The sequence below is a fragment of the Brugia malayi genome (assembly GCF_000002995.4).
Source record: "Brugia malayi strain FR3 genome assembly, contig: Bm_v4_Chr2_contig_001, whole genome shotgun sequence".
In the NCBI taxonomy this organism is placed as follows: domain Eukaryota; kingdom Metazoa; phylum Nematoda; class Chromadorea; order Rhabditida; family Onchocercidae; genus Brugia; species Brugia malayi.
In genome coordinates, this window is record NW_025062476.1 from 2,873,758 (window position 1) to 2,891,236 (window position 17,479).

The following is a 17,479-nucleotide window of genomic DNA, read 5'->3' on the forward strand; positions in this document are numbered from 1 at the left end:
ATTTTGGTGATAAAGCAAGATTTTTTTTTAAAAAAAAAAGTAAGGTATTCAGTAGTACAGTGGAGTCATTCATCAATAAGGTAACCTTTCATTTTAACCTTCAAATTTTGTTGTTATGCATTGTCAAATAATTGTTTAGAGCAGCTATGGGTTTAGTAAATGTAAATAGAATTTTTTTCTCAGTCAGAAATTTCATTGCACTGTTAGTTGTCGGAAATGTCATAGTGTTGTTATTAACATTGTGGAATTCGATAGTGATAAATAAATAAATCAATCAATCATGTTGTCATTAGATGCTAATAACTGAAAAACTAACTACCCCTTAACTAGTGATCCATTACATATTTCATTTACAGTTTTTTTTTTTTTTTCAAAAAAAAAACATTTTATCGAGTAGCAATTTTTTTTTTAGTTTAATTACTTACATCACTTCCTTTATTAGTCAAAATAGTTATTCTTCTTGTCTCTTGTCATCTTCCCGCTACCTCATTAAACATGATCAGTATCAGTCAACATTACCAAATTATTTTACTTCATTCCTTTAGCATTTCAGCAGTTTTACCTGACATTTGAAATTTATTAAAAAGTACTTTCAAACATTACAACATTTTTACCAACCGATACTTTCGATTCATCTCTGCAATGTCATATTTTTTGTTGTTGTTGTTCCATTCTTTTCTTCTATCTCCAGTCTGACCTTTCAACTTGCTCCATTCAACTTTTTTTTTTTTGTCAACTCATAATATCTATTCTCAATAACATACCCCTATAATAAAAGTGTACAAATTGATTCGTGAACTGCTGAAATTTTTCATTTTTTTTTTTGCTTTCATTTTTTATTATTAAATTACTAGTTTACCTGTTCCTATGCTATCTCTTTCTATCAAAAGAATCTTTTTAAGCTGTTTTGTAATGTTTTTTTTTTTTTTTTTCATTTCGTTTACTCTTCTTGAAAACATTTAATAAAATTGAAATAATTTTTTCTTCCTTTACTACTTTCTTTTATTCATATATTTTTACTATATTTTAACATTCCCTTCGATCATTTCACATTCTTTTCTAAATCAAAACAAAATAAAGTGTAATACATTCATTCCATTCAAACAGAAAGTTTTAAACTAATCACTTATCGGTTACAGTAAATCTGCAAAAAAGAAATAGCAATTTCTATTTTTATTACACAATAAGTGCGGAAGTGTGTATGTGTATGTGTGTGTATGTGTATGTGTGTGTGTATGTATGTGTGTGTGTGTATGTGTGTGTATGTGTATGTGTGTGTGTATGTATGTGTGTGTGTGTGTGTGTGTGTGTGTGTGTATGTAGTAGAAAACTAGCAGAATAGAATGAATAAATATGAAAATAAGATGTAAAAGAAATTGAAAAATGTAACAAAAAGAGGAAAGGAGCATTTAGAGGAAATGAATTCGCAAAAACGATGAAATTTAGGAGAAAGATATTTCTTTTACTTTACTGCTCAAACTATATAACATATGTTTGTTTTTCGTGAAAAGTTAGTTAAAATTAAAATATATCATCATCATCATCATCCACTTTCATTTTCATTTCCATTCTCATTCTCGTCATCTTCTTTCCTCTCTTCTCTCTTTTCTCTTTCTTCTCCTCTTCGTCATTTATTGTTATTTTTGTTGGTTGAAAATGAGAAAAGATTTAAATTGTAAATTTGGGTTTTCTTTTCACCTTCAACAAGCATAACACATTTGCGCTTCAAAAAGTTACTATTGCTGAAGCAATTCATTCTAATTCGATCACTTCCTCTCATATCATTAAGCTGTTTGAGTTAAACTGAATTTGAAGCATTTGCTAGTAGCTGGTGCTATTTCTATTTCATTTTTCTATTATTATTATTATTATCTGTCATTTCACAGGTTGTTCTATTATCAGCATCAATTAGCATTACGATCAATTAGCAATTTATTGTTACTATTATTATTAACAACAACAACAAAAGCTGCTATGTTGTGGTCAACAATTGCACCACGGATTTTTTGGATTTTATTACTCATCAGGTAAATTACTTAAATAATTAAATAAAATGCATATTTAACTTCTTCAAATTGTGAATTTATTTTAATTATCATAGGTAAGCTAGATTAAAATAAAGCTTTTTTAATTAGAATAATAAAAAAATAAAAAAAAAAAAAAAACAAGAAAATTAGCTTACTTATTGCTGTAAAATATAGAAAAGCCATATTCCGAAATCCGATGAATTGAAATTTGAATATATTATTAATTAATTATGGAAATATTTTCTCTTTTTTTTTTGTATAATATTGCTAGGATTATTAAAAAAATAATAGCAGTTAACATAAGATTAAGATTAAATTTCAGAGCGCAATTTCTTCTACTTTCAAAGTATTTGTTATCTTTGTTGTAGAAAATATTGCTTTTTTTTTGATATATTCTATCGATTCGTTGAGATTTTTATTTTTATTTTTTTCGATTTGAAAAGTTTAATAGCAATAGATTGACAAATGGACAGATAATATGCGTAATATTTTTTTGGGCGTTAGCCTTAGAAGTGACCTTGAAACCTTTAAAAATGCCTTTTCTCCGTTTGAAACCTTTAAAAATGCCTTTTCTCCGCCTTTTCTCACTCAGTTTCCCTACCGATTGTCATATATACTTTACTTTTCATCATATACAGCAATCAGGTAGAGAAGTAATTCGTTGTTTCTACATAGAATATGAGCAAATTAAACCTTCAAATTACTTCAAATCTGAATAACCATTAGCTAATTAACGTTAAATTTCACACAATTAATTATAAAAGGATTAGCTTGAATGATTGATATTCCCGTATTGGTCATTGTCTGCTTCCGATAGCCAATCGCTATACCTCTTACTTTCTCTTAAATGACCATTGCACTGTGCATTCATTATCAATTGTTAGACATAATGCATTACTGTTATTCTGAATTGCTTCTGCCGAATCTTTTTTTTTATGACCTAAAATCAAACTTTGAACTGAAGTCAAAACTTTGCTAAATTTTGAATAATAAACAAGAAGTGAATATTAAAATAGTGCGTAATTAAATAATTTATTTCGCTAATATATTCAAATTGAAAGCTACAAATTTAATAATGCAAAAATTGGTGTTTTTCCTTTTTTTTTTTTTCTTTAGATTTATTAAAATGATGTGATATAAATGACTCTTAAATTCAACAACTTTTCATACTTTTCGAAATATTCAAATGTCAAAAGATGTTTAACATTTGAAAATTATTTTTGGACTGAATTATTAATGATAACATTTCTGATGATGATATATTATCATTGTGAAATATATGCTTGTTTTTCTGTTTCTTTCACTTTGATATCATTTCTAGAAGTTCCATTTATCAAAATGATTAAATCACTCATTGCTTATTTTACATTTCTCTTTCTTATCACTGAAAATTTTTATCTTTACTTCACAGCAATTTACAATTAATTTGGAATCGTTTTTTTTTTTTTTTTTTTTTTTTTTTGGCAAAAATTTTTTTTCTTTTTCTCAACAAACAATTTATTATGCAAATAAGATGTAATACAATTAATGAAAAAAAATATGTATATATTGCTAATTCTCTTTCAATCCTTCTTTGATATGCAATATTTGAATATAAAGTTTATTAATCGAGCTTTGTATTTTTATGTTTTCAATAAACTTAGACAGTTTTATTTAAGTATAATATAATGTTATTTGTTTTTTACATTCCGAAAATTATCAATTTAATAAAAAAATAATTTTCCGAAATTTCATTTCCGAAATAAGTATAGAAATCTTATCAGTTTTTATTAAATTAAAAGGTATTCCTTGTAATCAGGATTATCAGTGATTTTAATAATTTATCCAGAAAGATCAAATAATGCTTGAATTATGATAAGAATAGCTATGATACTAGGTTATTATCTTATTGGATAGTAATGATTTCATCTTTGTTTCACATCGATTTCATCGATTTCAAGATAATCTATCTTTAAATTATTTTTGTCTCTCAAAAATTCTCACCAAAGTATGCGAAATGCTTGAAATTTTTGTTTGAAAACTTTCAAACAATACAATCTTTCAATTTATTTTCCATTTAATTGATAAAGAACAAAATTACATATTCAGTTTCAAATCTAAAAGAGAACTGTTTCTTATAAATGAATTATTGATTGATTTTGTGAACTTTAACCTCTTGAATACTTTGTAATTCATCCAATTAAAAATAATATTTTAACAAATAAATATATGTTCGTCCTTATTTTCTATAAATGTTCGATATTGAATGATCAAAAAAGGCATTACCGCTTGAAATATATCTCTTCGTGGTTCATTTTTCAAGTATTTTTTGAATAATTTAAAAACTCTTATTAAAATACCATTTAAGCATTGTTAAGCTTAAGCTTCCAGTTATTTGTAAATACAAACTTTTTAAAGTAACCGGAAAATTTTCCGTGCCATATTTTAAATTTGTCTCATATCTAATTTAAACTCGCATTTGTATGCCAAAATTTTGATGCAATTTTTTAATTTTATAAAATATTTTTGCTAAAGATTTTTCGAAGTCGAATAAATTGTTTCTTTGATGAGATTTCTGCTTTGATTAATATTTTAGTTAGTTTTCTTTTACTATTAGAGAATTTTATCTTTGTTTTATTAGAACAGTTGGAAAATAGTACACTTCCCGAAACGAATTTAATAGCACAAATAGTGCTAAACCTGATTTTTTTTTTTTTTTTTTTGTTTTTTTGTTTTATCAAAGACTCTGATTAATAGTTCATTCGTTTTCTTCTCTTCCTGATAAAAATTTTTCATTCTTGTTTGAATAAAAATGAAATTCGCACTATTTTAGCAATGAGTAATTCGAAAATATGTCGAGAATAGTGATTAAATACGTAATTATGTGCAGTAAGTAACGCTTAATAATGGTGATAACAAATAGTAAGATTGATAACACTGATAATGTAGAGCTGATAATAATAGTAATATTATAGTCTATTATTATATAAGTGAATAATTTGATGGTTCAGTAATAATAATGATAACAGCAAGTGATAAAAGTGATAAAGCTGCAATCGATTATACTATCTTTCTTTTTAGCATAAACTTTGTGGATTTTAAGTCAAAGTTGGCAGTATGGTTTAAATCTTTTAATAAATAATGGCAAAATTAAATTCTTTGCAATATTTTAGTACGTACGGACAGTATTAAATATTTTAATTGTTTTTAATTTTCTCTAAATCTTACGACGAGATATTTGTCACTATCAATTGTCAACTATCATATCATCAGTTGTTTTAGGATGATATTTGATGTGACACGATCAGTAATGTCCTGATTTCAAATTAGGATTTAAGTAAAGAATAAGAAGTGCTGCATATTTTTTTACCTGAAAATTCAAATTTTCGCAATTACAATTTATTTTTATCCTAGCGACAAATCTGTTTCTTTATAAATATGAAAAATTTGAATCGCACTTTTCAAATTATTTTTTATGCCTTTTAAAATGCTAAAAAATTTTTGATTAAATGAGTTTTTCTAATTATCGTTAATTTATAAAAAAATTCATAGCTGTAATCAAAAATTTCTTTAATTGAGAAATCAACTAATTTGATAGTTTCTATGCAGAAACTATAAATACAGATGCGATCAAATTTGCAACCGTAATAAAATTTAAAAAGAAACAGTTTTTTTTTTTTTAATTTCCAGCTTTTTTTTAAAATTTAAAATGTAAAACTAATGATTCATAGTTGATATGTGAAGCTTTTAAGAAATATTTCAACTTTTCGACATAATGTAAATGATAAAATAAATCAGTGATTTCGAATATAAAAAAAAAACAAAATAAATAAAATTCTAGAAGTTAATTTTTTTTTTCTTCTTAGTCGAATATTTAAGAAAGGAACAAAAAGTGAAAATAATGATCAGAGAAGAAAAAAAGAGAGAAAAACAAAAACAAAAACAACAACAACAACAAACAATGAAAACCTGAAAATAGCAGAGGAATATGTGAAAAGATAACACAAACTTTTAGCATTTGTGTTTATTTTCAATCTTTCAATCTTAAATCTCTCTCAAAATTACAATCTTCAATCCTTTTTCTCTTTTATTATTAATTATCTCTTCCCATTCCCGCGTTCGTTCAACTTTTTTTTTTTCATCAAATTATTTTTCTTCAGGAAATTTCCCTCTTCTCTTCATCATTATTTGCATTCATCAAGTGATTTTGTGTAATTTTTTTTTTGTTGCATCTTAAAATAAACGAAAATATTTTAAATAAAATGAAAAAATGACAAAAAAAAATGGGAAAGATTGAAAGAAATGAGTTTTTTTTTTTTTTTTTTTTTTTTTTTGAGTCATTTTTAATCTTTGAGTTAAAGATGATATCTTCAAGTTTTATTTATTTAGAATAACTATTTTTGAATTTTAACAAATTTTTTTTTCTTTTCAAAAATTTACATAGATACGTTAGACTAAAGATACGGTTCATACTTTATCAGCACTGATAAGCTTTATATAGTGTATATGTATGTAATAACGTTGTGTTAGAATTAGAAAAGATAAATGATATAAATCTAATTAATATTCAGTATCTTTAGTATATTATGAATGAAATGAATCATTCAAGTGGGAAACTTTCGTTAATTTATTTTTATTTATTATTTAATTTCAAAAAAGTCTTTTACTTTCTTTCTTCTTTTCAGCATTGGTATAATTGTATCAGTACGTGGACAATCACCGAAAGTATTACGATCACGTCAAATTGGTCTCGAGGGGCAGGTGCTGTCGAGGATCCTCTCGGAATACGATCCACAGACACGACCACCAGTCAGGGGTTGTCCACTTAAATCTTATTTTATTCCATTCATTGTATGCTTTACAGACTCGGCCGATCATTCCGCAATCGTTGTGATCGCATCGATCTTTATCAACCGCATCTTATGGCACGATCACCAAGCGGTTTATATTTTTCACCTTTTAACATTTCAATTAGTGTTTATTAACTAAATTTTTGAATCAAATAATTCTTAAGTTCTAATTAAATTTTTCCACTTTATAAATAATTTAATTTTGAATATTTTTTAGGTTGTCGATTTATACCTACGACAACAGTGGGAAGATGGTCGACTTGTATATCAAGTAGACGATCGGGATGGAATTGAAGAGGTGGTCGTGCCACATAATAGAAGAATTTGGATACCTGATACTTATTTCTCGAATGCTCATGATGTAAATCATGAAAAACGTCATCGAACGGTTGTCGAACCAACAGGATATGTTCGATCTTCCGAAATGTTATTATTTACTTTTAGCTAAAATTTTTGATGCTTTAATATTTTGGTGGTAAAGCCAAGAAAAAGCATTGTAAGCATAAAATGTTGAAATTAACATTTAAATGTTTCAAATGTATCAGCAAAATAAAATTATAAGGTGACAATAAGTTTTTCATTTAAGATCTCATTTGAGGATGCTAAAAATTCGTATTCAGAAATGGTCAACATGGAAATTGCCATTTTTTGCATTTGTCAATTCAGATCTCAGTTTTTTTTTTTTTTATTACAAAGCTGAAAGATAGTTAAAATTAGTATCTCAGCTAAGCATATTTTTCTATTTTTCCCTTATCATACAACAAAATGTTAATTTAACATTTAATAAATTGAAGTAATTGTTTAGTGTTATGGAATACATAATAAATAACAATTACTTGTGACGGTATCTTTTGTAAAGTTTTAAAGTCATAATTGAAGTAATATTTTTAGAGAAAGACATTGACGTTCATTTTGAGGCTATTTTTCTTAATTTAAAAAAATATTAATTGTTGTAATTAAGATATTACCTCTGATATTACAATAGTTGTTCTTTTGAAGTTTTTCTTTTTTTAATTTTTTTTCAATTTTTCAAGAAAATAAAAAACACTAAATAGATAATTTTATTTTCCTTCTTACTTATCAAACAAATGATTACAAAACTGTTTGCACTTTCTTTTTTTTCGATATTTTTCATCTCAGTATTGTTTCAAAAAGTAATTGTTTAGTGTTATGGAATACATAATAAATAACAATTACTTGTGACGGTATCTTTTGTAAAGTTTTAAAGTCATAATTGAAGTAATATTCTTAGAGAGAGACATTAACGTTCATTTTGAGGCTATTTTTCTTAATTTAAAAAAATATTAATTGTTGTAATTAAGATATTACCTTTGATATTACAATGGTTGTTCTTTTGAAGTTTTTCTTTTTTTAATTTTTTTTCAATTTTTCAACAAAATAAAAAACACTAAATAGATAATTTTATTTTCCTTCTTACTTATCAAACAAATGATTACAAAACTGTTTGCACTTTCTTTTTTTTCGATATTTTTCATCTCAGTATTGTTTCAAAAAGTAATTGTTTAGTGTTATGGAATACATAATAAATAATAATTACGTATGACAGTATCTCAAAAAGAAAATAATTTTTCAAACATTTCAAGTCATTTCAATTTGGAACGTTATTATTACATTATAAACGTTTGTTTACTTTGCATAATGCATTTATACTTAAGAATATTTCTTAAATTCTTAATATACTCAAATTACCTGTTATTACTGCAATTTTTTAATGAATTAATTGAAGGCGTACAGTGACAGTACCAGTGGAATACAGCTCCAAGTATCCATTTGAAAACACTCGAATGATCAAACTAAGATTATCAAGTTGTAAGTTCATCTTCTGTATAATAATGAAAAAATGAAATAAAATAAAAGAGAATGAAAATTGAAAAAAAAAAAAAATGAAAGTAAATAAAAATAAATGAAAAAGATAAAAAAGATACTTGGAATAAATGATTTAATGATTTTTTTCTTTAAAATAAGTAATAATTACATAAACCATTCACTAATGTATTTAAATCTAATCTGTTTACTAAGCTAATAGAATCAGTTTGGGTAAGTTTGCTAGATGGTACTTTTGGTACATCTGTAAACTGTAAATTTGGTACTTTTCTTACTTACTTTTCTTCACAAATGAATCATTTTGTGTATTCATAATTACTTCATATATGATTAAATACGAGAATGACAAAAAGTTGAACTGATTTTGCGGATATATCATAGAATAAATTATCAAGGATATATCACAGGGATGAATTTTTACTGATAGCTATGCTTGATTCATAGAAAGTTGAAAGGTCAACTGCTGGTTTATTTAAAATTATTGAAAGATTGCCGCAGTAATTGATGCATCTGAATGTTAACCTTTCTACTTACAGATAAATATCCAATTGAAGACATTGTCTATTTATGGGCAAATTCACCGCCTACAGTGATACCGGTTGAAGTATCACAAGAATTGCTAAGTGGCTTCTATGAATTTAAAGAAGCGGTAGCTGAAGATTGCGCTGGAAATTATACAGTTGGTTAGTTTCTTTTAAGTTTTCATGAATTTAGCTTATTTGTTCATTTTTTCTTCCGTGTAATTCTACTGAATTTTATTTAAAATTTCCTGAAATAACTCATTTTACAAATTTTTATGGAATGTGTGATTTTCAAGAGTTCTAATTTTGAGATTTTTTGTTCTAATTTCTACAGAATATGATTTCATTTTTGCTTCGTCTAATCACTTAATGAAAGTAAAATTGTTGCATTGAACTTATCAATTTATCAGCTAATTTAAAGTATTTGTTCTTTTGTTTTAAATGATAAAGCAACAACGAAAGCTAAATTTTTTTGTCGTTTATCGATCAAATGATTTAACTTTTTTAGGTATATATTCTTGTATTGATGTTCTCATAACATTCACTGGTGCCTCATCCGAAGCATTTTGGCGTATTTTCATCCCATCAATACTTTTGGTAAGCTTTACAAATTCAATTAATAAAAGTAATAACAGTAACATTTAGAAATTTCAATTTCTGTAATAATGGTGATATTTCTTGATAGGTAATTAATGCAAAAATTTTTATACTTTAATCGAGAGTGTTTAACTTTGTCAAATTGTTATGTCTTATATTTTAATTTGCTTACTATCATTTTGTCCTGGAATTCTATTTCAGTTTAAAATTTTGAATCTTTTTTATAATTCTTGAATATTTTCACGATCGTAATTCATCTTTTCTTCGAATGTTACGTATTCTAATGTTATTTTAAATTTTTTGATTTTTTTTTTTTTTTTTTCCTAGCTATTGTAAAAATTGAACATAAAAAAGTGCTTTTTTAAACATGAACAATAATTATTTAATAAAATTTCATATTTTTAGGAAAATTTTTCAAACAAAAGTCATCATGAATTTATTATTTTCTAATTTTTTTCCGTTTTAAAATTATATCCATTTGCGAGAATATGTAGAAGTAATTGTGGGAAGGAATTTTGTTATGAACAAATCTAAGCAAATGTTAGGGGTACTTCATTCGATAGACAAAATAATGTTATATAATGTCAGCTTATCCAAAGAGAAGAATATAGCATTAGCGTTTTATAAAAATTAAAAGCATATTTTAATGTTAGATGACTTAATCTATTGAAAGTGAAAAAAAAAAAAAAAAAAAAAACATTGAAAAATGTAATGGAATGGAAGATTTTTATGCAAAATATGAACTGAGCATACTTGTATAAATATTAAACTAACAAATCTGATCTTTAATTATAATTGTATATTTTTTAAAATTAAATTATGCTTACAGATATTAGCATCATGGCTTCATTTTTGGGTTCATGGTTCATGGTCAGTTCCACGAACAATCAGTGCTGCGGTGCCGTTCTTCATCTTTGCTTCTATTACGGTTAATTTTAATTGATTTTTAAGTGCTATCATAATCATTGCAAAGAATGTTATCTTAGCTGTAATTATAATTGTGTAGATATGTACATATGTATCAAAATTAGCATTGTGTGTTGTTCAGAACATATTGATAAGTTGATAACTATGATAATGATCGATTGAAAATGATGAATGTTCATAAAGCCTTTAGTTACTGCACCTAATAAATCAACTAGGCTATTTTATAGGTATTCTATCCACAGCCTAATCTATCAGTATATGGTGTGAGCAGCTTACAAATATGGCTTCTTTTTTGTCTAATTTTGACATTCGCATCTTTGGTGGAATATTTCATCGTTATTTGTTGCGGAATAAGAAGGACAATTCGGTACAGAAATGGAAAGATCATGAAAGATGATGAATCTCCTCTTACTGTTACTAGAGAAGTAAGTGTTTTCACTTAATTTACCTACTCAGGTATTTTTTGTTTATTTCTACCTATCCCGTTGTTTCATCTTGTAGATTGATTAATTTAGTTATAATTTTTTTGAGTCTTATAAAGATTTTATTCCATTTTTTCTTCTAATCGCATAAAAAATGAGAGTAATAATTCGATCCTTCTTAACTGATTGAAACAATTTAAAAGTTATGAAAAATTCATAACAAAGAATTAGTGATAATAGGGTCAGATTAATTATTTTGATAAATCATTTTTAGACGGTAGAAGTTGCGTATGATACGAAATGCGCCAATTTCAAGCACAATCATGGCATCGATCTTGTTTCACGCTTACTCTTTCCGATTATTTTCCTTATTTTCTTTATTATCTTTATCATTTTCTATTTGATATGATTAATTTACACATTCGTCTTTCTATCTTTTCTCATTTCATTATTTATAATGAAAGTTGCAAATTCGACAAAAAGAACTGCCAATTTTCATTTCTCCGTTGCTATCATTAAACGGAAAAAAGGCATCATCTATTAATATATATGTGTTCAAAAATACCAAATATACGATCGATTTTGCTTCAGTAAATAGTTAAATATAATCTTATCAATCTCATCATCTTTAATTTAGAATGGAAAATAAATTTAAAAGACAAATGAGGTGCAAATTAATGGAAAATTGATTTTTCTTGTAAAAATTAAATGCAAATTCATTGAAAATGATGAGATCCTATGAGGATTGTCATTTATTCCTAATGAATTTTATCATATTATTGAATTTGTTGCCTTTTTTTGTTTTTGTACAAAACATATTTAATTTTGACAAGGATTGATTCAATCTTATTTGAAAAAAAAAAAAAAAAAAAAGAAAAAAAATTAAAATGACAATTAAAAAACGTTTTTTTTTTTTTTTTTTCAGCTTACTTCATTCATTGCTATCCACTTTATGACAGCTTGAAATGAAGAACAGAAAGTATTAAATAAAAAGAGATCATTTTAAATTTCCTGAGATTTTCAATGCCATCCAGGTGGTGGCCTACCTACATCAACATACAAATGATAATACAGAGGGCGTTCAACAACCTGGAATTTGACATTTTAATATTTCAAAAATTTTCAAATAAAAATTGCACAAATTTGCTAGGAAAAACAATAAAGTTTTATATATAAGTCTTTCTTTGGCTTACATTTTTCTGGCCCATTATAATACATAACTTTTGGCTACTTTTTACAATGACAAATAGATGTGAATGAAATATAATAGAATGATTTGAAATTTACAGAATTCACACTAAATAACTTTGTTAGACTATATTAAATGTAATTAATTACGAATATAAATGCATACCTGAAGAATTGTCCACGTTAGCTTCTTCACACCATCCCATTGCATACGAATGTGAGAAGTTTTTAGCATACGTTTACTAAAAATGAATTCAATTAGTTCTATTTGAATAATTCAATAACTATTAAATAGTAAATATGTAGAGAGAGAGAGAAAGAGAGAGAGAGAGGTATTTACACAAATAATTCTTTTCATTTTAATGTTTACAATACAATGACTGTCAATTTTCTTGTGAGTGTTAAATTTTAATGGATGCTTTTCTACTCAAACAAATATGCTAACATTAGCTGATTATTAGAATCTTTTCTCTTGATGTGCCGTAACATTACATAACGTCCAATAAGAGCATCCGGTCGTTCAATTGTCATATTTAACGTTAAGATACGTATTCCTGAAAAATTTGAACGTTTACTTCTTAATTTGTTGCAAATTCCCATACTAACAAATCAAATATTAGATGGAGTTGATTTTGAATAATTTATAATTAATAAAAAATTATTCAAAATTACAATATAAAGACTTATATATTTTCATATGAATCATTATGTAAGTCAAACAGAGTTATATTTCATTAACATCAAACATTTTTTTTTTTTTTTTTTTTTCAAAATAAACAAGAATTAGAATGAACGAAATTGTAATATTCCTAACCCATATCATCATCTTCACCTCCCCAACCCCAAAATTCATTTGAAAATCCGTTAACAGCATGAAAATGATTCATACGAATTGCAAGTACACCTCCGACTATTTCAGCATACATTAACCTAAAATTGTTAAACTCACTTATTAGTATTATCATTATTTTCTCTGATATTTAATAATAATTACTTCGAATAATGAATAAGGTAATAATATGTTTATTTTTATATGTCAACATATAAAAAAACAAATGATGCTTATATAAATTATATTTTAATCTAAATGATTTTTAAATTAGAATTATTATACAAACATATATATGTTTCAGTCCTGAAAACTAGCTTTTGATAGTGAAGATGAACCTTGACAAACTCTAAACTTTTTTAAACTCTGGAAACGGATTTGAATATCAAAAATTACATTCAAATATTCTTAAAAGTAATTTCTAAGCATCCCAAATATAAGACCTTAAAATCTTTTGTTAGAATCTTTGTAGTGTAACAAAGTTCTTTTCCCAAACTTAAAAAAACTTGGCACTGTCATATTTCACAGATATAATTTGAAATGGCAAAAGTATGTAAATAAATGTTTAATGCATAATTTTCAATTTATATCAGATAGAGGAGAGTTTACTAAAAGAGCTAACCTATAACCCAAAGTATTTACATAAGCTCCGATATGTCGTGGTGTATCCGGACAACCATAATTGATACGATCATCTGCTGGAAACATGTCAACATCATGAAATATTACACAATTTACTCTTAGTTTTTCCGCAAAGGAAAATGCTGCATTCATTAATTTGCCTTTATTGAACAATTCTTTCCCGTACTAAAAAAAAAAGGTAAGTAAATAATAATATTTGAAAGGAACTATATGCGAGAGTTATTGTAGGCTTATACAAAAGTATGCAAACAAATGATGAATGAACCTAAACGAGATAAGTAGTAGGTTTGCTTAGATAAGTGAAATTTATTTCTAGAATTCTTAGAGTTAACTTTTTATAATATTAAATTTTTTTTTTTTTTAAGATTTTATTTTCGTTGATTTTAACTTGATTTTCTGTTTTCTTGTCATAAGAAAATGTATGAGGAAGTAAATATAATTTAGATAATATAATTTAATAGAATAAATTGTGACAAATGAATGAGCATATTTATAATCTAAAGGTAAGCAAAACTTTGAGTAATTAACCTGTTCAGTAATGATGAATCGAAAATCAAGATTCTGATGTTTCAGAATTGGAAATAAAAAGTCAAGCAATCGTGTTAGGTGTGATTGTCGATCACGAAATGGAATTATTATTGCTATCTGTAAAACATTACAAATTGATATCATAATTTTATAAATTAATATCTAAAGTGTAAATACATTCAATCACATATTAGGACACTTTTCATCACGTGAAACACGTCATAAGATGATATTTTGTAGGATCAATTAAATAAGCGATTTTTAAATCATTTCTAAAATTTAATAATTATGTTTATGGAATAATTGAATGAAAAGCAAAAGTAAGTAACCTTATGTCTTGCTAGACAGTTTCTTGGCTTCCAATGACCACCTGATTTAATATATGAATGTCTTTGGGCTACTTCTTGCTCTTTCAAATTATTTATCAATAATGGACCCATTGATAATGGCCCAGCTAAAAGAGTGCTTATGATCAGTGTCAAATTTGTCTATGTTAATTTTATTATTTACAACATATCAGAAGTTTGCAATAATAGAAGATAGCAATATTTTATCATATAATAAACTTATTTATCATAAAAAAATTTTTTTGATAAAAATTTTTGATTAAAATGGAATGAAGCAAACACATTTGCACCATTTCAATTCTTTCACTTTTTGCAATTAAATTGCTAAAGCGAAAAAATCATCAAAAATAATTTACTAACAGAAATCTGTAATTTCATCAAAAGTAGGACAGAAATTGGAAGCATTCATGTAATCTTTTTGTTTAAATTGATCAATTTTGAAAGGCCTTTTAAATTGATGTCTTATAAAGTTTGATAGTGTTGTTTGATGGATGACAGATGACAATAAAAGCTTTAAAAATTTCTGTCTCAGTACTGATGTTGAAATCCTGTAAAAATTCATTGGAAAATATTTTTTTTTATCAATAATACTACAAAATCTGCAAAAAAAATTCATAGTGAAAGATTTCAAAAATTCTTTTATTCATTCTTTAAAACATATTTTTGTCCTTTTCCATCTTTGTAACAATTTAAAAAATATGCTACTTTTTTTTTTTTCTTTTTCATTTTTAACTTTACCAAAATACTAGCATTGTTTGAGCTTTCGATTCATTTTGAAACATTTTCATAGTTTCATTATTCATTTCCTTTTTCAAAATTTCTCTTTCCGTATACACCATGTAATCACTTTGTATTTTACTAAAATATTCCCAAAATCATTTACCAAGCAACTGTCAGAGATTCTATTGAAAAAAAAAAAAAAAAAAAAAAAAAAACTTTAAATTATATAAAGTCTTCATTTCTCGGAGAGTTTTTGTATTTTTTTAAAATCAATTTCATGAGATTTTCTAAATTTACATGATTAACAAAAATTTGAAAATTTAATGAATATCTTTTATTTCATGAATTCTATCTAATTTACTTTTTTCCATAGTGCAAATTTATTACTTATTTTGAAAATTTTTTCTTTTTTATAAGACTAAATTCAATGAAAAAAAAAAAAAAAAAAAGAAGAGGAATAAAGCAATTTCGTTCTTTAATTAGCATTTATATTGTTAATTAGTATCGTAGTAATATATTCTGTTAATTTTTGAATTTTTGAAAGTGAACTTTAGCCCTAATTATTAAAGATTAAAGATCTCCATATATGTTACAGTTTGATTAATAAATTGAAATTTGTTGTTTTTTGAACTTATTATATTACTGTTATTTTTACAATGATTGTGTATTCTCTGCAAATAGTAATACTATATATGCTAGCAAATATTTTTTATCATTTTATTCCCATTCATTTAGCATATTTAAAAAAAGGAAATTTTCAATCAATTTAAAAATTAAGTTTGCTTTTAAAATTTCATTACGAAACGCACGCATATTTGTTGCCAAAATAAATAAACAACAATATAAAATCGAACACAATCACAATTAAAATATTATTTCGTCGACAGCACCGTCTATATGTCATCTTGTTTACATATCAGTGATTCATCTATGTGAATATAAATCAAATTTTTTTCAAAAAAAAAAAAAATTAAAAAAAAAAAATTTGCATAAAATTAGAAAAGTTGCAAATCCAATTTTGTCACTGATGATAATGTAAGAATTGCATTGATTGATTTAATGTCAATTACTTTGTCCTCCAACATTTTCTAACTGTCTATAATACCTAATATAAAATACCAAATACTAAGTATAATCTGAATAAGTAAACAAGCTTAGTGGTAGTAATACTATTTGAATTTAATTTTTGAACTCCTTATCATTTGGCGGACGAATAGTTATCGTTAATTAGATTAGCTTTCTTAACTTCTTGAAGTGATATTAAACATAAAACATAGCTTTCTTTTTTCTTTTTTTGCTAACAAGAAATCAAATTGAACCGATAATGTAAAGTTTTAGTCTGATATTATAAATGGCAACATATTTATTAATGTCATTAGAAGGCAAATAATTTGACTGATATTTGAAAGTTTTATCTTTTCACTTTCTGCTATCCATTAAAAAGTAAAAAAAGTATGCCAAGAAATTTAGAATTGACATTTCTTAATCTAAAATAATGTGTTGTGTTGAAGGATAGCACACTAATGATTAAAACTATTGAAATCTTTTAAAGAATTATAAAATTTTTGACGTTGCTAAATTTTTTAGGTATAAAATTTCAATCTGACGCGACAATCCTTAGGTATTTAAGTTTAAGCTTCTGGCAATAATGGAACGAAGTTACTCTATTCAAACGAGACTTCCATTCCACTGAATGTCAAATAAGCTCAATAAGTATCAGCTTAAGCCAAATATAGCTTGACTGTCGAATTTATTGAGCTTAATTTAATAATTCCAGTATAAAGCTTAATACCCCGGCTTATTAACTTGGTTTTTTTTTTTTTGAGCTATATATCATTTGTTTTAGTAAAATAATACACCATCTCCTATTGACTGAGCGGTTTTCGACGAATGAAATTTTGGTTGCATATTGTCTCTCGCTCTCGAACTTTCCACAATTTAAATCCGATTTTTCACCTATGGCTTTCCCTTTTTAAAACAACCCTTGCCACAACAGAACATAGTAAACAAAACTAAAACTAATGGACTAATATTCTCAGGATTGTTATCATGATTCA

General features: G+C 25.5%; 2 protein-coding genes across 2 annotated transcripts; one reads left to right on the plus strand and one right to left on the minus strand.

The window, feature by feature from the left end:
• Positions 1-1,974: 1,974 nt before the first annotated feature.
• On the plus strand, positions 1,975-11,577 carry Bma-lgc-34 (Neurotransmitter-gated ion-channel ligand binding domain containing protein; the record flags this gene model as incomplete). The annotated part of the gene is made up of 10 exons (XM_043078239.1): positions 1,975-2,027; positions 6,692-6,822; positions 6,871-6,947; positions 7,074-7,282; positions 8,604-8,686; positions 9,238-9,384; positions 9,731-9,819; positions 10,649-10,747; positions 10,974-11,171; positions 11,443-11,577. 10 exons carry the CDS (start codon positions 1,975-1,977, stop codon positions 11,575-11,577), a joined length of 1,221 nt encoding a protein of 406 aa, XP_042934173.1.
• Positions 11,578-12,188: 611 nt separating this feature from the next.
• On the minus strand, positions 12,189-15,541 carry Bm10357 (Galactosyltransferase family protein; the record flags this gene model as incomplete). Its single annotated transcript, XM_043078240.1, has 9 exons — positions 12,189-12,257; positions 12,523-12,598; positions 12,802-12,910; positions 13,171-13,286; positions 13,808-13,992; positions 14,356-14,472; positions 14,685-14,809; positions 15,063-15,250; positions 15,453-15,541. The coding sequence occupies 9 exons, from the start codon at positions 15,539-15,541 to the stop codon at positions 12,189-12,191; spliced, it is 1,074 nt and encodes a 357-aa protein (XP_042934174.1).
• Between the last annotated feature and the right edge of the window lie 1,938 nt (positions 15,542-17,479).